The sequence below is a fragment of the Lontra canadensis genome, unplaced genomic scaffold, assembly GCF_010015895.1.
Source record: "Lontra canadensis isolate GAN:19392208 unplaced genomic scaffold, GSC_riverotter_1.0 scaffold94, whole genome shotgun sequence".
Classification (NCBI taxonomy): Eukaryota; Metazoa; Chordata; class Mammalia; order Carnivora; family Mustelidae; genus Lontra; species Lontra canadensis.
In genome coordinates, this window is record NW_022631088.1 from 4,537,576 (window position 1) to 4,565,540 (window position 27,965).

The following is a 27,965-nucleotide window of genomic DNA, read 5'->3' on the forward strand; positions in this document are numbered from 1 at the left end:
GGTGCGGTGGATGAAAATGCCCCCTCGGGTCGCCTCTTACGAGAAGCAGGGACATGGACCTTCCCCCGCTTTTTCTGTTTTTTAAAACAATTTAATTAACACAGAGTGTATTATTACTTTCACAGGCAGAGTTCAGGGACTCATCAGTCGCACAGAACACCCAGCACTCACTCCATCGCGCGCCCTCCTTAACACCTATCGCCCAGGGACCCCATCATCCCCCACTTCCCTCCCTCCAGCCACCCTCACTTTGTTCCCTAGAGTTAAGAGTCTCTTATGGTTTGTCTCTTTCTCACTCTGTTTTCCTCTTATTTTTCCTTCGAGGGGATCATGCTTTTATCTATGTATTGGAAAGGCAGATAAAAGAGGCGAGGACATTAAAAGATTAATTATAAAAATTGACTTAAGAAAACTCTGCACGTTTCAGAAGGCAAGCGGCAGGAATCACTCACGGCATCTGACTTCCCGCACCGCCTGGAAGTGTTATCTTTGCCAGCCTGGTATTTTCAAACACTTTATTTTGTATTTTTCTTAATAATCAACTGATCCACGGCCCCTCCTTCATGCAACACTCTGTCCGTCCGGCAGGACCGGTCTTAACAAACGTTTGCCTTTTTGAACAAAACCGTGTGGCATACATTTTTATTAAATCATAGAAAACTCATTTGTATACAAATTGTTCCGCTTGGGGGAAACTGGAATAATGAAGTGAGTAACGACGCAATGGAAAGATACATGTTACTTTAAGCAGAGACCAAGTGTCGTCACATTTATTTGTAGAAAACGTTGAAACGATCCACAATAACTGGCTGTCGGCTTTCTTCACCCTTGGGCTGGAGGAAGCATCTCTCTCACGGCCCCCCGTTCTCCGAGAGGGTGTCTTTCATGACTTAAAGCCACTGTCAAGTTTATGAGACGGGTCGCCTTCAGCCTTAACGCGACGTCAGTTTCTCTCTCCCTGCCACAGGCTTTCCGGGTACAGCAGATGCCAAATTTCGAGGGACGGTCTTTTCACCGGACCCACGGAACCTTCCTTTCACAACAGCAGATGTGTGTAACGTGTGGAGTAGATTTCAGAATAAGTTAAATATTAAGACGTACAGTATGGCAGTCACGCCCTACTTCTCTTCTACCGTGTACACTGGAGAGTTCCTCCTAACCTTACACATTTATAAAAGGACGAGGGCTGAGAGACCCAGCGATTCTCAAGATCAGAACCACATTCTCTAAACGCTTTGGCCAAGTATTTACAGACGGTCCTGCACGCCCTCCACAGGGGACCGAGATGGCCAGGCTCCAAGGTTCACTGAATGGAATCGGGCAGCCTCGCTCTGCCCTCGAGCAGAGACCCAGAGGTCACGCTGTGACACGTCTGCACTCACCCCAATGACTCACGTAACAAACAAAAATTAAATATTACCAAAATTATTTTAAATTAAATTGAGGACCACTATGTTTAAGTGCATGAAATCTGCCCCCCAACCCCCCGACCAGCTTCCTGAACGCTTGCTGCACAGTGAGCACGGACATCCTTGTCACCTTGTTCCTGTGTGCTGGAAACCCACCTGCTTCCTCTGGGGACTCCCTGGAGGTCCATGAGACCCCTGAAGGGGAAAACACAAAAACAAAAGCAAAAGCAACTCTCCTCTCTCAACGGAGGCACAGTCTCAAAAAGCCACTTCACCACCCCTGAGTCTGGATTTCAGACTCAGTAAAAGCAGGAACTGGAAAAAAAAAAAAAAAAGTCACCTTGGGGCCTGGCTCCTGACCCGTGGTGGCTGCCTGCTTCCCCGGGACACTCAACCGACCCTTCACTTCGAGCTCCCCCAAGATCCTGGGCTCCCCTGTCGGTTCACAGACCTGCCACTCTCCCCGGGAACGTGTAAACAAATGTGGGGAAAAGCCGTGTTTCTGCCAGTGTTTGTTATGTCAGGGACAAGCCCCTGGGGCTACGAAAAATAACAGGAAGGGCTGCCCCCCAGAGCTGACTTCCTCCAAGACGAGAAAGTCAGCTCTAAGGCCTTCTGCCCGGCTCGCCTCAAATGGTATTCAACGAAATGAGAGACCTTTCTCTGGACCACCTTGTTCCTGAATGAGGGCCAACAGCTCCCCTCGCCCTCTCGGCCACCATCCTGTTACTGGAGGTGACTCGGGGACGAGGCCAGGCTCTTATGCAGGTTGGGGTTCTGGCTGTGCCTGTTGCGGCTGCGGACAGAGGAGAACATGGTGTTGCAGCCCGGAACCTTGCATTTGTGGAGCTGACGGAGGTGCACGGTCTTGTAGTGAGCCCTGAAGGTCCCTTTATTACTGTATGTCTTTTGGCAGAGGTGACACGTGATGGGCAGCCCAGAAGGCAGGCTGGCGAGGCTCTGGTCAGCCTTCTCCATCAGGACACAGATGGGGTACTCGTCATCCCCGGGGACAAGGCTCGGCCCATCACAGGTCCCATCGCTGTCCTCCATGAGCACAGTGCCCTCCTCGCTGGCCCCGTCTGAGTCCCAAGAGGAATGGCTGCTGCTCTCCGACTTCATGCTCGAGGTAGTGCTCAAATCCAAGACGGTACCGTCGCTCGGCGGACCGGAGCTGTAACTCTCCAGGCCGGCGCTGGGGACCTGGGCGATCGGGTAAACCAGGCTGCCCATCCGACTCGCTCCCTTGAAGATGACAGATGTCTGGGAGGCTTGCTGCGCGAAAGCCACGTCCTGGAAGGTCTCCTTCGCCACGTCTTTCAGAAGGTAAGCTGCACGGAAATGGTCGTCAGGGCCCCCCAGTGCGTCCTGGGTCAACACTTTTTGGTGGAGGTTTAGGTTTGAACTGTGTCTACAAGAGTGAACAGACGGTTAGCAGTGGGTTGGGCTGTTGTTGTAAAAACAGTCATCACTCTGAGGGGAGACACTAGGTGGATACCAGAAAAATTTTGTGGCGCAGAAGGAGTGACCACAGGGGGGATGGGATGAAATGTGTGTCCAGGGGACACTGGCCCCGGGCTGTTCACTGCCTGTCGGAAGTTAGCACTGACCAGGAAAGCTGGCTGCCCGGAAGCTGGGAATATGTCGTCCTTCTTACTTTCTACCATGTGACGGACACGTAACTTCCCGCACCTCATCTACAGAGAACTGCGAGCCTACTCCAATCAGGTCAGTTCCCCTGGGACACTGGAACTGGTCCCAATATGGAGTTAAGCAGAGGACTTCACTGCAATGAAACCAAGAAATATCTTCTAGAGTGCCCGTGTCCAGTAGGACAACTACTCCCAAGGGACACGGGAGCTCCCGAAACGTGGCTGCGTCAGACACAGAAATGATGGTTTGGGATAGACTGAATGAAACAAAATACATTATTAGGAATTACTTCACCTGTGTCTTTTTATACTTTTTTAAAAATGTGTTTAGTAGAAAATTCTAAGCTGTGTGCTATCAGGATCTGTAACACTCACACTACCTTGACCCCCAGAAGTACTATAGGAGAGAGAATCTGATTGGCTAGATATTATGTGTGTGTGTGTGAGTGTGTGTGTGTGTGTGTTTGTGTGTGTGAGAAGGAGAGAGAGAGAGAATTTAAGTTCACTTCATATTTGCAACGTTTCAGAATAAACCAGACAGGAGTTTTGCAAATGCAGCACTGAACCCACCACCAATCTTCTACCCGATGATTACTCCCGAATGGCAGGTAATGAGTACCCATGATGACACACGCTTCTCGCTCACACAATATCATTTGGACGTAACTTGGCCATCAATGTCGGCCTTGCTCAGAGATCCCCTGCTGACCTCGGACTCTGACACAAATTGCCCTTACTGCCGGGGGACAAGCTTACAGGTGAGAGAAAAACGATTCCAAACAGAGAAATTGCCTCCCCTCCCCCACCCGTACAGATGAGGATGCCTGCCAGGACCACCTGGGGCGGGGGGGGGGAACACCCCCACCAAAATAACTAAGAATTGAGTTTGCTCTTTGAAACCTCGGAAGATACAGTGGGGGTGGGGGTGGGTGGAAATTTCATCCTAGTTCCTAAAACATATTGGATCTGCTATTCAACGTCTCTCTTCTATCCCTTACGCATTCTTTTTCTGGACATAATCAGAACCGTGCTCCCAGATCACCCACTCTGCAAACAACTCTTATCAACGGCAGCTCTGCCCTGTGATTATGTCAGCGTTCCGGGTGGAAGGGGCAGGTATGTGTCGGCAGAAAACCAGACACTGGACTGACACGCAGGTCCTGGCACATAAGTGGTTGGCAAAAAAAAAAAAAAAAAAAAAAAAAAGGCAGACAGACACATTTACCGGAACCTTGCATGGGAAGGTCCCTGTGGCAAGAAAGCCAAGGTCTGGGCTCGAGTCCCCTAGGAACGCCAGGAGCAAACCTGTGGGTTCCCCCCACCTTTTCCTTACACCCTTGGAGGGTCAGGTGCATTTCCCCAGGTGCCACGTCTCCTAAAACCAGTGACGACCACAACTGCAAAACCCTCTGGGCCGCGTGCCAGGCTTCCTGCTGCTTTGGGGACTCTTAATGCCATGAATTCCCATCCCCACCCCCTATCTCTACCTTGTTAGACCAGTGGTCCTCAAAGTGTGGTCTGGGTACCCCTCATGGTTCCCGAGCCTCTTTCAGGGGTGCCCTGAAGTCAAAACTCCTCTCATCATCGTGATCCTAAGACGCGATCTTTTCCACTGTCTTTCCTTCATGATACCGTGTGTGGTTTCCAGAGGCTACGTGACATGCAGTATTGGAACAGGATGAACACAGAAGCCGCTGTGGGAAGCCAGCTGTTCTCTGCTAAGCCAGACGTTACAGAGATGAGCAAAAATGTAAAACAAAGCCACTCTTCTCACTGAGTTTTTGGGTTGGAAAACGGGGCTATTTTTCATTACATGTTATGTATGTTTCCCCCCCTTTTTTTCATGTTAACATATAATAGGTTTATTATTTTAAGGGATGAAATAAATATTAATTTTTTTCAGTTTTGGTTTCTAATGCAGTAAACATTGATTGACACTTATAAACTCAAACACACAAAAGTTCTTGAGGGCCCTGAGGTTTCAAGAATTTGTAAAAGGGCTTCTGAGACCAAAACATCAAAGAGCTGCTGGTTTAGTCATGCCCCTTCCTCCAGGAAGCCCTCCCTAACTTCTCAAAAGAATCTAGTCAGGGGCCCCGGCACCTCTCTCTTTCTTATTACAGCGGCTATTGCATTTAGCCGTAATCACCTTTTTATTGCTATCTCCCCCACTGGCCTTTGCAAGCAGGGACTGTGTCCACAGCACCTCACAGAAGGTTTTTAAATATTTTTTGGCTAAATAAGCATTCAAGGTACAGCTCCAATCCCTTCCTGAGGGGTCCCAGTGACTGCTGATGGCAGCGGCTTCAAGAGGGGAAGACAGGTGTCTAGACAACACAGTTCTCATCCTGACCCCAGGCCTGTCAACAAGCTCTTTTCAAAATGGTAGCATTTGGGGGCGCCTGGGAGGCTTAGTTGGTTGACCGTCTGCCTTCAGCTCGGGTCATGATCTCAGTCCTGGGATGGAGCCCCGCGTCGGGCTCCCTGCTCGACAGGGAGGCTGCTTCTCCCTCTGCCTCTCCCCCTGCTTGTGTGTGCGTTGTCAAAATAAATAAATAAAATCTTAAAAAATACAAAATAAAATAAAAGGGTGCCATTTTAATCTGATTCTAAACATTCCAAGTTCTAGATCACCAGAATTAGCAGTCTACATTTATAATTCAAGACGCTTTCCTATGGTCGGAGAGCAGGCCTGTGTCCATAAATAGTTCAGAATATAAGAAATATTAAATACATGAAAAAAAATAAAACGAAGGTGTACATTAAATTCAGCATGCCTTCTAATGCAGTGCACGCTGTAGGCCAGCAGAGGATCATAATATCAAGGATGATCCGATTGGTGGGACTGTCTCTTTCAACGTAAAGCTTGCTCATGAACAACCACGTCTGTGTAATGCGTTTGTCTCCCTTCCCAGACTGTGGTGATGTGACTCGAGTTCATGAAGAAAAGCACGAGAAAGACAGTGAGGCCAGTGCCGTGTCCCAGGCTGATGAGAGAGCCACCCTGCCTGGGCACTCTGCAAACAGCGTGACACCGTGTGGGCCTCAGGGACACCCCCCACCCAAAGACATCTCAGCTTTTAACCCACATCACAAGCCCTGCAGTAACCTGTTAATACATGCCTTTCGTCTCTGCTACCTTAATAATGACAAATTCTCTGACCACACAGTTCTCCTTCCGTTCGAACAGAGCTCGTTAACTGGACTTAGGAGAAAACCTCTCCTTTGATGGGCTTCATATCATAAGATGAAAACTGGACAAGTTCTGTCGTCTGTGGTGATGATTTAACCCTCCCCTCTCGGGAGACTAGCTCATGATTACTCATCCCAAACCATCTGCTCTAGGTATGTTTCCGAATTCAGAGTTTCTCAAACTCTAGAAAGGCAGAATGGTGCATAAACCGTATTGTTTTTTCATGTCCCCGTAATAAATCTGTGAGTATTTCTGCACTGAACACATAATAAAGGAAATCCACACAAAGGGAGATTTAAGAAAAGACAGACTGCCCATAGCCTCATGTCCTTTCAGGTCAGGGTTGGAGGTCAAATGAGTTTAGATCTGAATCCGAGGACTCAGGCATGGGGTGTAGGGGTCAGTGTTTCTCAAACTGTGGTCCCTGGACCAGCAGGAGAAGGACCACCTGGTGACTCAGAAACGCAAACCCTCAGGCCTCACCCCACCCCTGCAGAAGCGGAAAGCCCATGGGCAGGGCTTGGAAGGATGTTTTAACAACCCTCCCGGTGGCTCGGGCGCACGCGGAAGTTTCCGAACCACGGCCTTGGAAGAAAGGACCTGCGTCTTACCTGTCTCTGCTCCTGCGCGAGGGGAACGTGGCTTTACAGCCCTCCACGGTGCACACGTGCGTCCCTCGGGCATGCATGTTCTTGTGGTGCATTTTCACGCCGCACGCATTTTTGAAGGCCTTCTTGCAGACGTCACACTGGAAGCGAGCTTCTTCCTTCTGCCGCCCGGACGCACGCGGACCCACGGGTTCTGGCTCCTTGGTGTCTTCGAAACAAGGAAAAGCCACTCCTCGGCCAGACAGGGCGCCGAGGAGCCCGCCGGCCAGCAGGCGCTGCTGCAGTCTGATGTAGTCAGGGAAGGGGACGCAGGGCTCAGTCCCGGCTGCGAGGTGAGGTTCACGGCCACTGTCCTGCGGCTCCCTTCGCACGGCGGGCAGGGCTGGCTTCTGTTCTGCCTCCCTCTCTGGCGGCCGTGTGGCCCACTCAGGGCTCCTGCGGATAGCCCCGCCGGACTCCAGCCCCGAGTCCCCAGGGCAGACCCTCTCTCCTCCCGGGAGAGGCCCCCCTAAGCCCCCAGACAGTGCGCACGGCTCCTCAGGTGCTCTGTCCGACGCCTGGGGGCTGCCGGCCTCGAGCTCCTCCTCGCTGGCCACCCGCAGGGGCACATCTTCATCGGAGCTGAGAGCGAGCCGCTTGTCGTTAGCTGCCCCCACGGCCTCCTTCTCTATTTTGATGGGCATGCTGGACTTGCGGGATTTCTTCTTGGGAAGGGCTTCCAGTGGGCCTTCGTGCGGCGCCAGCGGCTCCGGGATGGAAGAGGACAGGAGCGGGAGGGAGGGCAGCACGCCGGGGGTGTTGGCCAGCTCGGCCGGGGTGGCCGGGCTGCGGTAGAAAGGCAGGACCGGCTGGACCGTCTTCAGGTTGGGGAAGAGCACCCCGTCCGGCCCCAGGCTCGGGAAGGCCGGCTGGCCCCTGGGGTCCTCCCCGGACACCGCGTAGCCGGGCGGGGGCCTGCAGTCCGGGGACGTTGCGGGGAAGCCCGGGTGCTCGTAGCTGTCAGAGGCGGCCAGGTGCAGGCTGGTCCTCAGGTCCCGGTCCCTGTTGTTCCTGTTCATGGGCATGTGCAGTCGGGGGTTGGGGTTCGCGCTGTGGCGGTTCCGGCTCCGCAGGGAGCTGAAGACCATGTTGCAGCCCTCGATGGTGCACTTGTGCTTGATCTTCAGGTGGACGGCGTTGTAGTGGATCTTGAGCGTGCCTTTGTCATAGAAGGTCTTCTCGCACGCCGTGCAGAACACGCGGCCCTTCTTCGAGCCCAGGCTGTGCCTCTCGGGCTTCCCTTTGGCCTCGGGGGACAACTGGGTCCTTTCAAGCTTCGGGACAAGGTGGTAGGAACCCAAGTCGCTTAAATGGGCGCCATCTTCCTTTTTGGGAACGGTGTCCGGGCAGTTGAGACACGGCTCTTTCTCGACCTGAAATGACGTGGGAGCGGAGGTCAAGAAGCCACCGCCGCCACCGCCGGGGAAGGGTCCGTGCGTCTCCTGCTTGGGCTCCTGACTCTGGTCCTGACCTGGCTCCAGCACGTACTGCTCGGGCAGCGACCCTATCAGTGTGGGGGGCACAGGGTTGAAGAACTGGAAGGGCAGCATGAAGGTCATGTTGTTTACGAGGTTCTCAAAGGGGTGCAGGCTGCTGGGGGTCCCCCTGTCCGCGGGGGCGGGGAGGCCGGTGCTCCTGTGGCTGCAGCTCTCGATGAACGCCCTGATGTCCACGTTCGCCGCGGCCGGCGGCATGACAATGGACTGCTCCTCCTTCTCCTGGATGGCCATGAGCTCCACGATGGCCTTGGTCTCCCCAAAGCGAAGGAACTGCTGCAGGGCGGCCAGCTCTTCCTCGCCGGTCATGATGTTCCAGCGATCCAGCACCTTTCCCGACGCGTCCTAGACCAGAGGCACGGACTGCAGTTAATTTACTACCCCACACCCTCTTCTCTGTGCGTATCAGAAGGGGACACCCCATCAAGTCAGCCCCCCCTGCTCACGCTACTCTGGTCTCTCCCAGGCCAGAGCCCCACGTAGAAGATTGACCACACAGATGTAAGCAGGGCTCTGAAAGAGAGAAGTAAGATAGGAGGACTCTGGCCGAAGGGACATGGGGTGATTATTTTCCATCTTATTTCAAACCAATCGGTTGCTCCTGCATTAGATGTCATCCTTTTCCCCACTGAAACGAAAATATGTATCGTTCAAACGGTAGTCCCTTCTTCATCTCAGGAGGAGAGAGGGGGCAGTCAGACCTAGACAGAGCTCAAGTATTTATTTGCTGCAAGTTTAATCATCTTCCCCCAGCAACTAACCTCAGAAAACAAATGAACCCGTATTGATCTACTGCCCACGTTCACAAAGCAGAACTGTAATTACCCTGGCGTGCTGGAGATCTTTCAAAACTCTAGCAAGGCCTAACTTTTCCCAAAACTACAATAAATATTTTATCACAGAACATGTATTTGATGGCCTACTGAGATTTTGCACAATGCATGGAAGAGTTCTGAAGATGATGAGGGATGTAACATCATAAATTTTTGATGTGCTAGAGGTTCAAGGTAATTGATTCCATATTTTTAATCCTAACACTAGAAAGCAAGATTATTAGGATCATTAAATATTGATCTATGTCATAATGTAGGATCATAATGCTGCTTTACATAAAAGGGTGCTTCTAGCCTGCTGGGGGTCCTGCACCGGAGGTGAGCAAACACCCCTCCACAGGCCAACCACGGGCTTCAGAGTTAGAAAGAAACAGGTTCCAACCCTGGGTCTGCCATCACAACCTGAGTGATGTTAGCCAAGATTTAGAAGCACTCTGAGCCTCTGGCTTTTCAACGTGGAAAATGGGGATGATTTCCTGGCCCTGGGAGACTTTATTGGAAGAGGGTCCAGTAATTCCAGCTGATAAAAGCCCGAGTGCTTGTGTTGATGACATGGCCTGCCTGGGGTAAGACTCAAGCATACGTTAGTCCTGGTAGTATATTCATCCCCCATTGCATAGAAATTTTGACATTTTCTTATAGTGTCAAGGGGAAAAAAAAAAAAAAAAGCTGTCACTGCTTCCTACATCAGAGAAATGATACCATTTGTCCCAGGAAATATGTTCTTTGCCTGTGGATATGTATGAAACATGAGGGCCTACCCCCATGACGTGGCCTAGAAGGACGTAAGAGTACTCCGCAGAGTAACAGACGGAGAAGTGGTGAAAGGCACAGGGGAGGGGAGCAGAGAACACATGCAGAGGCCAGCGGGGATTCCAGGGGAGTGAGAACAATGAGAGCAAGAACACAGACGTATCACAGGGTGATGGAACCCGGGGAGGAAGGCCAGCTTCTGCAACGTGCTTCTGGAACATTCGGTCCTCTCTCACTCCCACACCCTCAGTAAGACCAGGCACAGACAGCGCCTTGGGTCCATAGGTGGCCAGTGGATAGTGATCGGGGCCAAGGCTTTGCTGTGGGAGAGCTGGCTTAGTGAGACCCAAATCACAGAGTGTGTCGTGCTCCCATGTCTGGAAGTTTCCCCAGTATCTGGAAGAAAGCACTGGATTCTTCCCAGAATGTGAAGTGGGGGCTTAAGCCATTACGCAAGGAAAGGATGCCCTTTCCTCCAAAGGACTGGAAGAGACATTCCAGCGGAACCACGGCCGTGCTCCCCTACCTGCAGCACGTATCCCCGGATGTAGTCCTGGAGGGTCCAGTCCAAGGCGTGCAGTATCTGGAGCACCTCGTCCTGCTTCAGCACACTGAAGAGCCGGTCTAGTAGGATTTTCAGGCGCACAGGGATGGCCTGGGTCCCGTAGAGCATGAGGCTGCTGATATCGAACACCACATTGGACTGGACAATCTCCACCTGGCTCGTGGGGTACACGGGGGGCACCCTCAGCTTGCTCAGAGCTGAAAAAGCAAATCGGAGAAACACCTTCATGAAGATTCTCCTTCTCGGAGAGACTCTGCGCGGGGGGGCTAGCAGCAGTGCTCAGCTCTGCGTTCTGACAGGGAAACACGACCGTGCGCGTGGGTCGCAGTCCTTCCGGCTACCAGGCTCTACGTCATCCACAGAGACTTAGATCTGCGAGAAAACGGACTGGCCCGAGACTCTTCTTTTTCTTCCTTCCCTGCCCCTAAGAAGTGAAAAACAGCCCCGTGCAGGGCAGGTGCGAGGAAAGGGCGGCGGGCACAGGATCAAAAGGCTGAAAAATCAGGAAGGACGGGGTCTGCTGGTGAAGAGCCCGGCTTGGGGAATCGGACAGATCCGGGTCTGGCCCCTCGTCTGCCGTGTCCTAGCGGCCAGGCAGGGCCAGTTAAGCCACCAGAATGGACGCTGTCCCATGCGACAGTCCGTTGCTCACGGCTATGCGGTTTTGTAACATTTTTAATTTTACGGAATGATTTTTGCCTTATTAAATTATTCTAATTCTGAAGTTAAACAAAATCAGAAATTCAGTCCTTCAGAGTCCCGCCGGTCACATCTCAAGCACTCAGCAGCCCACCCGGGACTCAGCGTGGGATCGCGGGGCTCAGCCAATGAAAATACGGGACGCCCGGTTACATGCGAGCGGGAGTTTCACGGAGGCAGGGAAGAGCGGGATACGTTTACACTCACAGTATTCACTGGGACATACGCAGGCCAGAAAATCATTTACTGCTTCCCTGAAATTCAAACTTAACGGAGCGTTCTCCATTTTACTGGCCACCCTGACGGCAGCCGCGTTAGACAACACAGGACATTTCTGTCGCTGCAAAGGACCACCCAAGGCACCTGTTCCTCGTCTGCAGGATGGGGCTAAGACCCCACCCACCATGCAGGGTCATTAGGCTTCAAAAAGGGGACGTATACCACGCTCTCAGCCTGTGAGCCAGCGAGTGCGGGGACCTCCTCAGACACACAGTCCATTCCCGAATCCCTCGAAGTCGTTCAGAGGGGACACGAGGGGCCGAGGGAGGAGGAGGACAAACAGAGTTACCGTGGGCCACCCATCCGTGTCTGCACTGCTCACACCGGCGGTGGTGGATCTTCCCGGGTGTGAAACCCTGGCAGCTACAGTTCAGGGTGCAGCCGATAGCCTGCAAGAGAGAACGGGGCCCGCGGCCCGTGAGTGCTGTGCTGATGCGAGGCTGCTCCTGCTACACAGGACGCGGGCCTCCCTTCGGTAACGCTCCCGGGGCACTGCGCGCCCACTCTGTGCCAGACGCGGGCGGGGACCCCGCACTCGGTACCCAAGAACAGCTGGCCCCCGGGGCCCACGGAGGGCGCACACATCCCACAGCTGCTCTGCGGGAGAGAGGGGGCTAGGGACCACCACCATGCTCTCTAAGGAAAGTTCTGGATGGAAATATCTTGCTTGTTACTTTTTTCAAAAAAAAAAAAAATTTATTTATTTATTTATTTAAGAGCAGGAACACAAGCAGGGGGAGGGGCAGAGGGCAAGGAAGAAGCAGGCTTCCCGCTGAGCAGGGAGCCTGGGCTCCATCCCAGGACCCTGGGATCATGACCTGAGCTGAAGGCAGACGCTTAAATGACTGAGCCACCCAGGTGCCCCTTTATTTATTCATTAGAGAGAAAGCGTGAGAGAGCGTGCGCGAGAGCACAAGCTGGTGGGGGCGGGGCAGGAGAAGCAGAGGGAGAAGCAGACTTCCCGCTGAGCAGAGAGCCTGACTTGGGGCTCAGTCCCAGGACCCTGAGATCATGACCTGAGCCAGAGGCAGATGCTCAACTGACTGAGCCCCCCAGGTGCCCCCTGACTGGTCAGTAAGAGCACAGAAAGGATGAACAGTCAGCAATCTCTTAAGTCAAACAAAGTGGTGGCCCCTGGGGACTGTCCCAGAACAAGTGAGAGAGAATGGTCTGAATGGACAATTATCCAAATGTGGGCATGGTTGCCCCCCCCACCGCCGCCCCCAGACGTGTGTGAGGAGAAAAGTCCAAAGAGATGGACAACGTGCCGTGGCCAGACACACTGAGGACAGCTCCCCGGTTCCAGCCCTTGGGCTGCGTGGCCACCGAGGCCTGGCCAGGCTGGCGGCCCCAGGCGCACGCCCAGCTGCACGTTCAAGTTCACACGGCTGAAACACAATACACACAAGTACGTGTTCGTTAAGTTCTGGTGTTGAGAACAAAGCGTCCCATAGGTTTTTAGGATGAATTCCTCCAAAGGGGATAGAGGTCTGAAGAATGTGAAGTATTATTAATGAGAAAAAGCTCTCCTAGAAGCTGCGTCAGTGAGGCTCCCAGGAAGGGCCGCTGGGTGGAACCGGCATGAATAAGGAGAGCCCTGAAACTGGGGTGTCCGTGTGTGTCTGGGGGGGGACCTCCCTCTGTCAGTTAAAGGACTCTGTGGGCTCCTGTGGGGACAGGTAAGGGGACGTTCTGTCCCAGGACTTGGGAAACTCACTTTAACTGTCTTCACTTAAAAACCAGTAGCCAGTGGGAATGTAAAGTGGTGCAGCCACTTTGGAAAACAGTCTGGCAATTCCTCCAGAAGTTAAACATGGGCTTACCGTATGACCCAGAAATCCCACCCCTAGGTAGGTGCCCAAGAGATATGAAAATACAGACCCATGTAGAAGCTAGTACCAAATGTTTCTGGCTTCCTTGTTTATAACCGCCAAACAGTGGAAACAACCTCAACGTCTGTCAGTTGATGAGCCGCTAAACAAAATGGGGCACTGCCATGCAGTGGAGTACTACTTAGCCGTCAAAAGGAACGAAGTGCTGACATATGCCACAGCATACGTGAACCCTGAAAACACGCTCGGTGAAATACCCAAGGACAAAAAGTCACAGGCAGTAGGATTCCATTTACATGAAACGTCAAGAAGGGGTCAGTCTACTGAGGCCAGAAGCAGACTAGCAGTGACCAGGGCTTTGCAGAGTGGGCAGGAACGAGGAGGGACAGTTAACGGGTGGCAATGGGGGGAGAATATTATTCCTTTTGTTTGTTTTCATCTTTTAAAAAATAGCTTTAAATTTAGACACAACTCAGATATCATACAATTCGCCCACTTAAAAGTATCCAACTCAATGATTTTAAGGATATTCACAGAGTTGTGCAAACATCACGATCTGATTTTAGAACATTTCCCACATCTGCAAAAGGAGCACTGTGTACAAGTTTATGGTGGATGTAGGTGTTCATTTCTAGGTCTTCCTAGGAGTGGAACTGCTGGATTGTATAGTAATTCTGTTTAACTGGAGAATCTGTCAAAGGTTTTTCAAAGTGGCTGCACCATTCTACTTCCATACCAGTGATGTGGGAAGCTTCCAATTTCTCCACGACCTTCCCAACACTTGCTGTCTGTCTGTCTAGAAACAGCCAGCCTAGTGGGTATGACATGGTATCTTACTGTGGTTCTGGTGTGCATTTCCTCAATGGCTAACAGCGATCAGTAACTTTTCATGAGCTCATTGGCCATTCATTTGTAGGTCTTCCCTGGGGACATATCTGTTCAGATGCTTTGGTCATTTTTTAATTGGGTTGTTTGTCTTTTAGCACTGAGTTGTAAGAGTTCTTTATATATTCTTAGTACTAGTCCCTTAACAGATGATGATTTGCGAATGTTGTCTCCTGCCCTTGGATGATCTTTTCACTTTCTTCGTGGTGCCCTTTGCAGCACAGATGTTTTAAATTTTGACCAGAGTTGCTTTTTAAGGTGAAGATGTTCTGAAATTACATAGTAGTGATGGTTGCACAACTCTGTGGATATAGGGAAACCACTCAGCTATAGACTTTACAGGGGTGAGTTTTATAGTCAATAAAGTATATCTCAGTAGAAATACTACTGAAAAAAACAGTCCTCGACATGCCTATGAAAATGGCTGAAGTCCAGAACCCTGACAACACGAAATGCTCGTCAGGAGAGCAACAGAAACTCTCATTCACTATTAGTGGGAATGCAAAATGGTGTAGCCACTCTGGAAGACAGTTTGGTGGTTCCCAACAAAACTAAACATACTCTTAACCATACAACCCAGCAATCACGCTCCTCGATATTTACCCAAAGGAGCTGAAAACATATGTCCACACGGAAACCCACACGTGGATGTTGGAAGCAGCAGCTTTATTCATGATCGCCAAAACCTGGAAGCGACCAAGATGGCCTTCAGCAGGGGGATGGTTAAGTACACTGTGGTCCCTCCAGACACTGGAGTATCTATCACCCAGCGCTAAAAAGGCATGAGCCACTAAGCCATGAAGAGACACGGGGGAACCTTAAGCACATGTTACTAAGTGGAAGAAGCCAGTCTGAAATGCTGCACATGGTATGACTGCAGCTACATGACCTTCTGGAAAAGGCAAACTATGGAGGCAGTTAAAAAGATCAGTGCTTGCCAGGGGTTAGGTAGAACCCAGAGGATTTTTAGGACAGTGAAAATACCCCGTACAATACTATAATGATGGGTATGCGCCATTATACATTTGTCCCAACCTATAGGAGGTCCAACACCAAGAATGAATCCTAAAGTAAACCATGGGCTTTGGGAGATGATGTTGTGTTCGTGTAGGTTCATCAGTTGTCACAGGTGTGCCCTCCGGTGGGGGATGTGGATAAGCCCGTAGCTGTTCATGTGTGGAGGCAGGGGTATATCAGAAATCTCTACTTACAATTTTGCTGTGAATCTAAAAGTGTTTTAAAAAATAAAGTCCCCCCTCAAAGTCAGTGACTTTGCTTAAATACAGGCTAAAATCTCCCTGATGTGATGGCTATCCCTGACTCCTTTCAGATTACCACCAGCCTCAACACAGCGACTAGACGAGATTTTCAGGGGAAGGAGCAGGGCTGCTCATAGCTGCCGATAGTAACGGTGTTCCCTGATCCCTTCCAGAAGGATCACGACACAGAAAAGAGAAAACATGTATCCGAAAACCCATTTGCTCTTTGTAAAGCCATACAACATCCTACAAAGAACCCCCTGTGATCACCAAGACCTTACTGGAATACTGCGTTCGCTCTTATCAGGGGTGATACTATCCGAATGGGGTGAAAATTAGTTCTTGCGGGGGGGAGGTGAAAAAATATTCTTTTTACATATGAAACACAGATACACATATGTGAACAGAAACATAGTATATAGTATCATACTAAAATTTCACTGGGGAGGCACAATTAGGAAAAAAAAAACCCTAGTCTCCTGGGGCGCCTGAGTGGCTCAGTGCCTTGAACTCAGGTCATGCATGATCTCAGGGTCCTGGGATCGAGGCCCGCATCGGGCTCTCTGCTCAGAAGGGAGCCTGCTTCCTCCTCTCTCTCTCTCTCTCTGCCTGCCTCTCTGCCTACTTGTGATCTCTGTCTGTCAAATAAATAAATAAAATCTTTAAAAAAATCTAGTCTCCCAATGAAGAAAGGATGGAGAAATGCTGTGCCAGGTATCATTTCACCTTTCGGTTAGAGAGATTCTGCTCCTAGAGACCGGTACAGGTGGCTGAACACAGGAACCCACACATCTGTATTCCTAGACACAGGACATGCTATCCCTCATCTGGAAAGATAAAAATGAGTACCGGTTAAGTTCTATGACACACGGTCCCAACAAGAATGTCCCATTGTCTGTAGCACAAGCGTGCTGTCCAGATTTCTCAAACAGCCCGGTGACTCTGAGCACCGGCTGACCCTGGAACCAGCCATCTGCACTCTCAGCAGCTCCCAGGATACTCCGTACTGAGCCTCTGGACTATTTCACAACCTACATTCTGATAAATGTGACTGCTTTAAAGGAAAAAAAAATTTTAAAGATTTTATTTATTTGGCAGACAGAGATCACAAGTAGGCAGAGAGGCAGGCAGAGAGAGAGGGGGAAGCAGGCTCCCCGCTGAGCAGAGAGCCCGATGCGGGGCTCGATCCCAGGACCCTGAGATCATGACCTGAGCCGAAGGCCACTGAGCCACCCAGGCACCCCTAAAGGAAATTTCTAAAAGGAGAAAAAAATTCTTATTTTGGATCCTGTCCCTCAAGATGCCAGTCGCTGTTTGTAAGCAAGACGCCAGAACCACACAGAGTAAATTCACACTCATTCATTCAGAACACAGGACTGGCTTCAGGCACAGAAAGGTGTCCAGGAGCACACACCTCCTTCCTTTCCTGAAGATTTTGCTTAAAAGGCTCTTGCTCAGGCAAAGCCCCCGGAAGCTCCGGGTGAGTGCACTTCAGGCCCGGCACGAGGAAACCTACTACAGGGAAACGATCCCGAGCACATTTCATGGCCCAAGACTGAAACTCACTTTTTCTGTGTCTGACACCGGACTCCGGGTTCTTCAACTCCAGACGGATCGACATCCTGAGTCACATAATCCTTTGCGGCATCTATCCCGGGCATTGTGGGGTGCCCAGGAGCACCCCTGGTCTCTACCCACTAGACACCACAGAAACGCCTCTCCCTCTTCCAGTTGTAAAAACCGAAAACCTCCCCAGATGTAGAGCAAAACTGCCTCCAGGTGAGACCCACCGGCTGAACCCGATTATTCAGTTTTGCAGCTTTTGGTATGGGGACAGAATTTTAAGCAGCATTATGGATAAAATTTAATGTATGAATGCTGTTTTATAAGAAGTATTCATGTGGCTCTATATGAACCTATTTGAATAAGGCTTAATAAAGCTCATTAAACATCCATGGAAATAAATCTCAGAGGAATTATTTATGAGCTAAAAAAAGCTAATTACAGTGCCTCAGAAAACTTCCAATATTAAGCCCCTTGAGTTTTTCCACCCATATCAGAATTCCACGATGTGGCAAAAATTATAGCACCATTATCTAAAGACAAATTAAAACTTCTAAAATGAAATCAAACCCCAAAATTCTAATTACAGGACGAAAAGTACTCATGCAAATCATTATGGAAAACTCTTAAAACTTACATCCTTTCCCCTGGAATCCTAATACTTGTTCCATTCTTCAGAAACATAAAGCAGATGTTTACAACATTCTGAACTCATCAAGACATGATTATTGCTTTTTACGCACTCATTTTAATCAGACTATTTCCGAATTGTTATTAGTCACTCTGATGTGCTATGAATCAACATTCAAAATTCTCGTTTGCTTTTTTGTAGCTGTCTTCGGCTCCCTCATTCATCCAGAAATCACCAACACACCTGTATCGTGATGGATGCGTCCGTGACTTGCAGTCTTTGGGACAGAAAGTTACGACCTCGTTTTTAGAAAGACTTGAGGGTCCCGCTTCCTTCTGCAGACACCCCTACTCCACTTTCCGTCTGGGGAGATGCTGACTTGAGTTCTTCGCCACTGGCCGGCCCAGGCACACGGCGGGATCCACGCAGGGACACTCCCCAGGGTGGGGGTGGAGGGGCCACGCAGGGCTCTGATGGGATCTGGATGCTGAGCTTCCGAATAAGAACTGTCCACTTCAAAGCTGATTTTATCTCTAGTGCATGCAGGTATTTTCCTATCCCTGAGGATAAATGCAGGGGGATAGTCTGGGGGATAGAATGCGAGAAGAAGGAGAAAAATTATAGAAGACCTCAGGGGGCTTCCAAACTTGGGGCACTGATGCTTTGAGGGCGCATCTGTGGAATGGATCGGATACAGAATGAAACTGCGTACCTGCTGGACAGCTCTGTAGGCTCAAGCAACTCGGTCTGCCCTACCCAGCATGGCAGCCACTAGCCACATGTGCCTGTCTACATTTATTTTTAAATTATTTTTATTTTTTAAAGATTATTTTTTAGAGAGAGAGAGAGAGAGAGAGAGAGTGTGTGTGTGTGTGTGTGTGCATGTGCATGAGCAGGGGGAGGGGCAGAGGGAGAAGCAGACTCCCAGCTGAGCAGGGAGCCCGAGGTGGGATTCCATCCCAGGACCAGGATCCCATCCCAGGATCATGACCTGAGCCTGAGGCAGATGCCCAACTCACTGAGCCACCTGGGAGCCCCCACCTACTTAAATTTAAATGAATAAAAATGAAACAATGAAAAGTTCAATTCTTTGGTCACACCAGCCCCATTTCAAGTGCTCAGCAGACACATGGGGTTCGCAGCTACCATACTGGCCAGTGGAGATACAAAACACTTCCACCATCACAGAAAATTCCACTGGACACTTGTGAATCCAGCGGTGACACTGATGTTCTCCCAGCACCTGCCCTACCGCGTGGTGGCGTGATTTCATAGCTGTTCTCATTCGACCGTCAGTACAACACTGCGAGGAGGGCATTCTTCTCAGGACACTTGTATTTATGGAAGATTCGCAATTTTCCCAAAGTCCCCCAGGTGGTGAGCTTTCCTGAGTTCACTGCATGTGAGGCACTGCACTAAGTAGGCCCCTGTACTGTCTCATTTCTTCATCACCCCCTCCCGGGAGGAAGGTACAAATGCCTCCGTTTTAGGGACGACGAAGCAGAGGGACTCAGGGGTGGTCAGGGCAGACTCCAGTCTAGATACTGGAGGTAGGTTCTATCTTGAAATATCACTATTTGGGGCTAACACTTATGGTCTCACTTAATTCCTACAGCAACTCTGAGAGTCAGTCATTATCATCCACATTCCGCAGATAAGGACATTAAAGTTTCACACTGTAAAGAAACTTCGCTTATAATAATACAAGAATACATAGTTACCGAATGTTAACGAGCCAGGCATCGTTCTAAACACTGGGGTTAAAGTATTGAACAAGACCAATGAGGTGCCTGCCCTCCAGGGGCTTACAATCTAAAAGAGACAGAAAATAAATAGTACCAGTTCAGAGTAAGGTAGTGCTGAATAAAAAAAAAACAGAAAGCCACGTCAGCAATTCTACTGGGTAGCCTGGAGGGGGAGTGGTATAAGTAAGGGGACTTAGATAAGATCATCATTGAAGACTTCTGAAGAGGTGACATTTGAACTGAATCCAAAGGACACCAAGGAGCCAGTGAAGAATTGGAGAGGGAGGAAATGTTTTAGGGCAGAGGGCATGGCCAGTGCAAAGGCCCTGGGGCACAAAGAGGCTCAGGGAACAGAAAAGGAGTCAGTGTAGATAGAGTGAGTTAGTAAGGTTAACGGCAGAAAATGTGGGTCAGAGAGGCGGGAAAGAGCACTTTGCTTAGGATCTTGTGGGACAGGCCAAGGAGTCCTGATTTTGTTCTAAGTAATCTTTTATTAAAAAAAAAATACAAAATGAGTTTGATTTGCCTGTGTTAAAAAGAACCCCTCTGGACGCAGAGGTGACGAGCCTGTACTTCCTGCCCTTCACCACAATGAACATCTTCCACGGGGAGGCAGGAAAGCCTACAACTGGCTTAGAAGACTTGGGTCTTACTTCCCATCTGCCAGAGAACCTTCAGCACCATGCCATGGAGCCTCTGCCTACAAAGGCCTGGGTTTCCGTTCCTGCCAACCTCAGAGGCCTAGTCACCATATTAATGAGGATGGACAAATACGAGCTGAAAAGACCAATCGGTATGATGAGAGTGTTGTTGCGACAAGACCCACACCAAGGTTCTTGGGTCCTCTGGGCTCTGGTGGTCTGCCTTGGCACAGAGCTACCAAAAATACCTATTATAAAAACATCCACAAACATTGCGACACAATGAATCGTTCTGAAAAGAGGCAAGGAACCCACTGAACCCTAAACTAGCACCCAGCAGCTAGCATGGGGCCTGGTAGCCTGCAGGCCCCTCCACTGGGATGAGCTGAGAGAAGAATGAGGGAACGAATGAGGCAGCAGCGCCATGCTCATTAATTATAGATGCCCACCCAAAAGCCTTTAGCCGGATCTTCCTTTCTGAGTCTCTGTGGGTGGCCAGGTGACTAAGCATTGGCCAGTGGTAAGCACGTGGAAGTTGCTAGGCGGAGCTTTACAGAAAGCTCCTTGTAAATGGGAGCTGACTCAGCAGAGACTTCTTTACTTGTCCTCCTTCTTCCTTCTTGGAACGAGAATATGATGGCTGGACTGGAGAGGCCATTTTGTGACCACGAGGCAACTCTGAGCCATGCCCTAAGGAAGGCTGCACAGAAAGGATGGGGACTGTTAGGAGCTTAGACTAGCAGCAGAAGGTAGTTCCTAATTTACACACCAACTGTCCTGCTGGCTGTGGAAAGAGCTGTGTAAAAAATCATGCGAAAAGTGGCTAACGAGGAGAAATCACCGAAGCCAAGTTTAGAGCCTGTGGTCGTCTCGTAAGTGTGAGATTCTAAGGCTGTGCCAGATTCTTGGTGTTAAGAATCTTAACTCCCTAACTTAAAAAATCAAGGAGCCAATCTGCAAAATCACAAACCACTTTTTAAGTCACCAACCTTATAGCATAAAACTGCTTCAGGTTTTTCCAAGTTGTATTTTTAAGTGTTGATACAGACAATTGTTAATATGTTTGAGTCTTGAAAGGCTGCAGTTTAGACCAAAAACTGCCAATCAGGATCTATACCAGGATCTACAGAGTCTTCTAAGGGCCGCCCTCAACTTGTGGGGTGAGGACCTGGTTTCTCCCACAGTGAAGCTGTCACCCCATTCTCACTGTGTCTGCAAGGTGGTTGGGGACACTGTGTCATTCACGGTGGGAGGTCTCTTCCAAACTGCCCTTTGGGCCTCTCTGGATCTACCTCTTACACACATTTTGTAATTTCCTATGTCTTTTGTGAGAATCAGAATTTTTTGCTCCCTACCTCCTATCCTCTCCTTTTCCTGTGGCTTCTTTCAATTTTTAAGTTTTCCTTCCATATGCAAATCCACAGAGGTACAACTAGGATTCTAAACATAGTAGCCCCATTTGTGAGATGGGCAACAAGGACAAAGGGGAAGAAGAGAGGAGAAACGCCACGACGGAGGCAGCAGGTGGCACTGGACCCAAGGCGGCCTGGAGAGAGACACAAGACCAGACATCCGTCTCATGCCATCTTCCTCCGTGAGCAGTTCAACGAAATGATGCCAATTTATTTAACAAATTACTTTTGTTGTCACTGAGTTTTTATTTGTTTTTAAAGCATCTACTATGTACTGGTAATTGTAGGGGCCTCGGGACACAAACACGAGGAGCTCAGCATCTGCCCTACGGGAGCGCACGTCTTCATGGGGGCAGCCAGCCGTACAGCTCGACTGTTCAAGAACCAAGGAGGAAAGAATACGGCTCCTCAGAAATTGGCGTGAGTCATTCACTGTATTAAAACCAATTCTGAAAGATACTAAAAACAAAAGAGAGGTTCATTAGCTGCCTTTAGGGAACCAATGAATTGTTCCTCAAACTGGCAAACGGAGGGCAAGAATCAAGTCTGGGGCACCTGGGTGGCTCAGTGGGTTAAGCCGCTGCCTTCGGCTCAGGTCATGATCTCAGGGTCCTGGGATCGAGTCCCGCATCGGGCTCTCTGCTCAGCAGGGAGCCTGCTTCCCTCTCTCTCTGTGCCTGCTTCTCTGTCTACTTGTGATCTCTCTCTGTCAAATAAATAAATAAAATCTTAAAAAAAAAAAAAAAGAATCAAGTCTGTATCTTTTTCTTAATACAACTGTGTTTCGGAATAACCAAACCACTGATGAGACAGAGACTCCCTTTCCAGAAGTGTCCAGGGAGTGAATGAAGGATTATAGCCCTGCAACTCCTGGTGTAATAGATGATGACCAGGCCATCTGCCCCTGATGGAAAGACACGTAGGACTACGGACGGCGTGTTCTTGTGGAAAACATTCAACCTGAATCTGCTCAAACCCCTGGGTCAACTGCGGTGTCCGGAAAATACATGGCCAGAGGAATAACACGATGTAAACGATACCAGGAGGAAGCAATCACTAGTCCAGCCTGGGGAGCATCCTACAGGACAAATGAACCAGCATTTCCCACAGTAAGACTGCAAGGAAAAAAGTATAGACTGACAGACAAAGAGGGACCCTGGAGGGAGGGACCTTATCTGGATCTTGACTTGGACGCACTAGTGGGTAAACTAAGGCTTGCCAGACCGTCAAGGACTATTGGACACGGACTGGGAATTTAATGACACTGAAGAGTTACGGCTAATTTTTTTAGGTGCTCTCTGAGGCTGGCGGAGGTGTGCTCTCCTCACCGTGTGCAGGAAATGCCACGGTCCTAGGCTCATCCCGGCCCCGTGTGTCAAGGCCCGAGGCCAGGCCACAGACCAGATGTTTCTGCCCTGGGCCAGGGGAGCACACCTGGAGAGGCCATCCAGTGAGATGGGTGTGGGCTGTCCAGATGGGCGTCTCTCAATTGGCTTCATGGAACCATCTGGATTCCCAAAAACAAGGGGACACCCTTTACCATGAGCACAGTTGAAAAAAGGGCGCCAGGAAGCCTCCCAAACCAGGTAGGCAGCCTTTGCAATACAAAAACAACACTGGAGAATTAATCAAGTCTGCTTTCTCACTGCCAGCATGGGGAGGGGGTGAGAAGAGAGCATGGAAAAGGGTCTGGCAGCGGAGGGGTCGGGGGGAGGTAGAACCCAGGGCACAGATGTTGGGCCAAGTCTACCTGTGAGTAGAAAGTATGCGTGACACCTTTGCCTCATTCTCTTGTTGCTTAGTTCAAAGAGGATGGTGGGGAAAATACTTGTTCTTTTGATCTCTATAAATCAAAGTATAAACTCTGTGCCAAAATAATTTAACAGCTGTGCCCTTTTTTCTTAAAATTATTAGTTCTGAAACCAGAAAACACAAAAAGTAGAAAAATATCCAAATGCTATCTTATGAACCCAGTATTTCTTCATTAAAGAAAAAGAAAGGCAACCTAACAACAACCAAAAAACTATATAAAATACAAATGACATGGGCATATTTTTTTCCCTCCTTTATAACCTAAATTTGGGAGGACCTCAGGAGCGATCTTTAGAAGCCTTTGATAACAAAAAAAAGGAGGGATGTTAATTGTGTAGGAACTTCTGAATGAAACAGAGCTGGAGGGGAGGAGCGGAAGAAAAAACAAACCAACACACACACAAGACATTTATATGTTCGGATAATTTTAACTAAGGTGGCCAGCTACCCAAGCAAGCAGCTTTGTGTCTGGTGCCTGCTACTTCAAGATAATGATGAAACTGTGAAATTTCTATGTAAAATTTTGCAGATATTTCTTTCAAGGACTTAACGAGAACTAGATTTTAAGAATGAAGTGTAAAAAAAAAGAAAAGAAAAGAAAGAGAGAAAGCAACCTTAGATTTTCAAAATGAATTTTTAAAAAGAAAGGACCAGTGTTAGCGACTTATGCCATCCTGATCAAAGCCTTAAAATCCAGAAAGTTTGAGTGGTCCGTAGAGAGATTTTACCTTCGTCATGAATAAAGCAAAGAGCAGTCAGAGGGCTTCAGAACTGGGACAAGGCTTCTGGAAGCTGGTGGAGGGCTGAAGATAGTTGTGATGTTTGTGTGAGTGTGTGGAAGGATCATACAGTAGTATGTAGGACAACACAGGCGAATACAGCCATATACAAGAAAAAGTTAGTAGTCTGAATTAAAGCTTTTCCTGAACTGAAACAACCAGTTCCCTCCACATTAGGTGAGTGAAATTATCATCCCCCAAGGCAAACTTCTCCTATGATGTGTTAGGCTGGTTTATAAAAATGAACCAGAGCGCGGAGGAGAATGGCGAGAGCCCTCTGGCCTGCTTCAACTACACGAAGTTTGGGAAGTGCCCCAGATCGGACGGCTCTTTGTTCTGTCCACCCCTTCCGGGATAAAGTAGACATGCGTCCGTGCAGCGAAAGTGGGCTGCCCTGGACACGTCGCATTCCCAGAACTAAGAAAAAGAGCTTCAAAGAATGACAAGGTAAGAGGAAATAACGTTTTCAGGTGGAAACCAATTTAAAAGAAAAAAAAAAAAACTTAACAAAACTTTCCAGATGTCTCTTCTGCCCCGAATCAAGTTATTTTTTAACATCTCTCAGATAAGTCATCAAAAAAAAAAAAAAAAAGTAATTTTTAAAATCTGCAGGAGGATATTTGGAGTGAGATAGTTAAAAAAAGATTACAGGCTCTCTAAATCTTGATCTTAGATATACAAAGGAAAAAACATGGGTGGCTCAGCACTGAGATTTCATCTTACCTGGGGTACTTAGTTCTAGTTCTTTTTAAACAGGGCTGTTTCTGACAAAAGCAACTCACTCTAAATGACATCTGTAGAAGTGAAAATTCACCCTGGGGTAAAGCACGTTCCCCCTGCAAGTAATTTACCCTGTGGAACCTACGGGGTGACTCTTTTAACGGCCACTGTCAAAATAACTTCTAAAGCCATATACACAGGCTAAGACACTTCTGCCCCTCACCCGTGGTTTAGTTTTACCGGCAAACCGAACTTTTAAAATGTTTACACTTATCCCTAGGCATTCATAAATGATAACGGGATGCTTAAAGGACAATGATTATTTGTTCCACACGGAAACTTGTATGGCTTTTCTCACCCAGTGGGGTGGATCTTCCTTCTTCCCAAGCTGATGATTCTGAAATAGAGAATATGGGAGTGGGACACAGGCCTAACTGCTTCAGGACAGAGATGTAAAAAGGAACCAATGAATAAAAATCACACCCCATGCAAACCTTACACTTCCAATAGGAATTATTTCATGTGGGTTAATATTTCTAATATGAATTATAAAGAGAGCAGACAGCCTAACGAATATCAAGAACCACAGAACCCCTCCCCGCTAACCACTTTCGGACTGGAAGAGGGGCGTGTAGCTAAATCCTTACTGCTCTTGAGGGCAACAGCATTTATGGGTACAGATGATTTTCCAAATTAAATTATGCAGATGTCTGAACATAATTATGAGTTCCCGAAGCATAAGCCGCGTTTGTGCTCAGGGAAGAGCTCACCACCTTTCCTCTGTGTTGAACTGTGACACCAACACGTTCAAACCGACAGCTGAGTTGAAATCCTTGTGCTTTCTTGGTGAAATTAAAGTGAGCCTATCCAATGAGAAAGTGAATGATGACTCACACCTTATTCTTTTAGGTCTGCCAGAAAGGATAAAGCTATTTATCAAGATTTATCAGCGCAAACAGAGGTGGTTATCTTTCCACACCCAAGGAAAGCAAAAATCCAATCCTGGACAACTGGTCGTGTTTGTGAAGTCGTGTTTCACGAGACACACAAAAAGGCTATTCTGACACATCACACGGTGAATGAGGTTTTCATAATTCATATCAAGGGATCTGGGAGGGGACAACAGAGGAGCCGGCACATTTACCACTGAACGAAAGTTTTAACACATAAGCACTTCTATGCAAGCAAAGCATCTAAGGGAGAGTACGAAAAGGTTCCACGAACTCTGCAAATTAAAACGATAACCGGGAATGAAAAGGCACCAGAAAGAAAGAGAGAAGGTAATTTGCCAAATGCTGTTTTTCAATTCACTTTTCATAAAGCCAAAATCTTTGTCACTTTCATGAGAATATATTTTTTAAAAACTGCTGCTAGCTCTGCTATGTCGGCCCAAGCTGCAGGAACACGTCTTCCCCTGCACGCACACGCACACACACACTCACTCACTGACAGGGATTCCCAGGACACCAGTGGGGCCTCTGCTAGGCCCCTTAAGTGTTAACAGCAGAGGCCTGGCTGCGACCAGGTCTGGCCCGATTTAAATGCCCTGTCTTCAGAGAACCGCGGTGAGCACGGCCATAAAACTAGGGGACATAACTGAACCTTAGAGTGTCTGAACCCCCGCCTCCCCCCAACACACACAATTTTACTCCTACAATTAAGGCTGCTCGTTGGCATTCCATTTAACTGTCAAACTACGACCGGTGGCAGCCCCACAGCCACAAAGGGATGCCTTAAATGAGAAGAGCATGTTCTTACACCGCATTTGAGAAAGTTTGGCTCCGAGCTATGCGCTGATTAATATCAGATCTCCTCCTTCCCTCGCCTCTCCACAATCTTGTCACATCTGGCTGACAAATCCGTAGGGGCTGATGCAAAACCAGGCGGCCGGCGGGGCTGGGGTCTGGCGGGCGGCGCCCCCATCCCGCTCCCCCGCACCCAAGCCCTGCGCGCCCCTGCCCCGGGAGCCGACCCGGCGCGGCGCCTCTGCCCGCCCGAGTTCCAGCCGCGAGCGCGCGGGCCCGGCGGTCCCCGCGTCCTGGCGGCGCCGGGCACCGGCAGGTAAATGAGCACCACGGAGGGGCTGGCCGCGGGCCTGACCGGCTTCCACCCGCGGGCTCGGCGGGCACCCGTGTGGCCGCGCCCCCTCCGCGCCCTCGCGGCTCGTGGGCTTCCGGCGCGACCCGTCCGCCCCGCGCTCCGCGGCGCTTCCAAAGACCGGGCGCCCCGGGCCCCGCCACGCGCCGGTGTCCGTTCGTGGCCGGCTGACCGCGGTTACCGCGCGCCCAGTTCTGCAGAAACAAAATCCCGGGAGAACGACCTCCGACTCGCACCCGAGGCGCCGAGGGGCCGGGAGGGGTGCGGGGGAGACGCGCTCGCCGTGGACGGCACCCCGAGGCTCGCCCGGACCGTCCGGGGGGCTCCGGGGACCCGCCTGGTGCCCGCGCGCTTCTGCGGCTCCGGGACGTCGGGCGGCGACGGCTCCCAGCTCCCCGGCCCCCGCCGCCGCGCAGGTGGCCTCGGGAAGTGGCCCCGGGCGCGCCCCCCCCGGAGCCGACGGAGCCTGGCCGGGCGGCGCCCCCCGACTCCCCCCGCCCCGCCCCGCGCGCCGAGGGGGCCCCCCGCGCCGGGGGAGAACCGCGCTTACCTCGGCCATCCTGCGGACGCCGCAGCGCCGGGGCCTACCGGCGCGTGTCCCCGGCCCGGGCCGCCCCGCGTCCGCCCCAGCTCGGCGGGCGCCGCCGCATCCAAGCTTCGGCCGTCGGGGCTGCTGCGGCGAAGTGGGCGGCTCCCCGGGCGCCCCGGCCGCGCGGCGCGGTGGCCGCCCCCGTCCGCCGCGCACCGCTTGTGCCCGCACGCCCGCCCCCTGGCGCCCCGGGGGGTGCCCTCCGCCCCGCCCCCCCGCCCCACCCCCCGCCGGGCCGCCGCGTCGCCCGAGGCCGTGGGCGCCGCCGCGCCGCCCGGGGAAGCGCCGCCCGCTGTGGCGGCCCGCGAACGACTAAATCAGCGCAGCTGGTGCGAGGCCGTGCCCCCGCCGACAGGGAGCCCTCGCCGGCGGCCGGCGCGGAGGTGTCTGCCCCCGCCGGGCTTGAAGGCACTTGTCGGCAAAGACACAGACGTGTCCGTGTTTGCCTCTCCCGGGAAGGGCGAAACGCTCTGA

The 27,965-nt window shown here is 50.5% G+C and overlaps 1 protein-coding gene across 1 annotated transcript; it reads right to left on the minus strand.

The window, feature by feature from the left end:
* Window positions 1-1,842: 1,842 nt before the first annotated feature.
* BNC1 (basonuclin 1) lies at window positions 1,843-27,559 on the minus strand. Its single transcript, XM_032836845.1, has 5 exons — window positions 27,453-27,559; window positions 11,816-11,915; window positions 10,510-10,745; window positions 6,866-8,742; window positions 1,843-2,820 (listed from the first exon to the last, which is right to left on the minus strand). The coding sequence occupies exons 1-5, from the start codon at window positions 27,459-27,461 to the stop codon at window positions 2,136-2,138; spliced, it is 2,907 nt and encodes a 968-aa protein (XP_032692736.1). The 5' UTR covers window positions 27,462-27,559; the 3' UTR covers window positions 1,843-2,135.
* Between the last annotated feature and the right edge of the window lie 406 nt (window positions 27,560-27,965).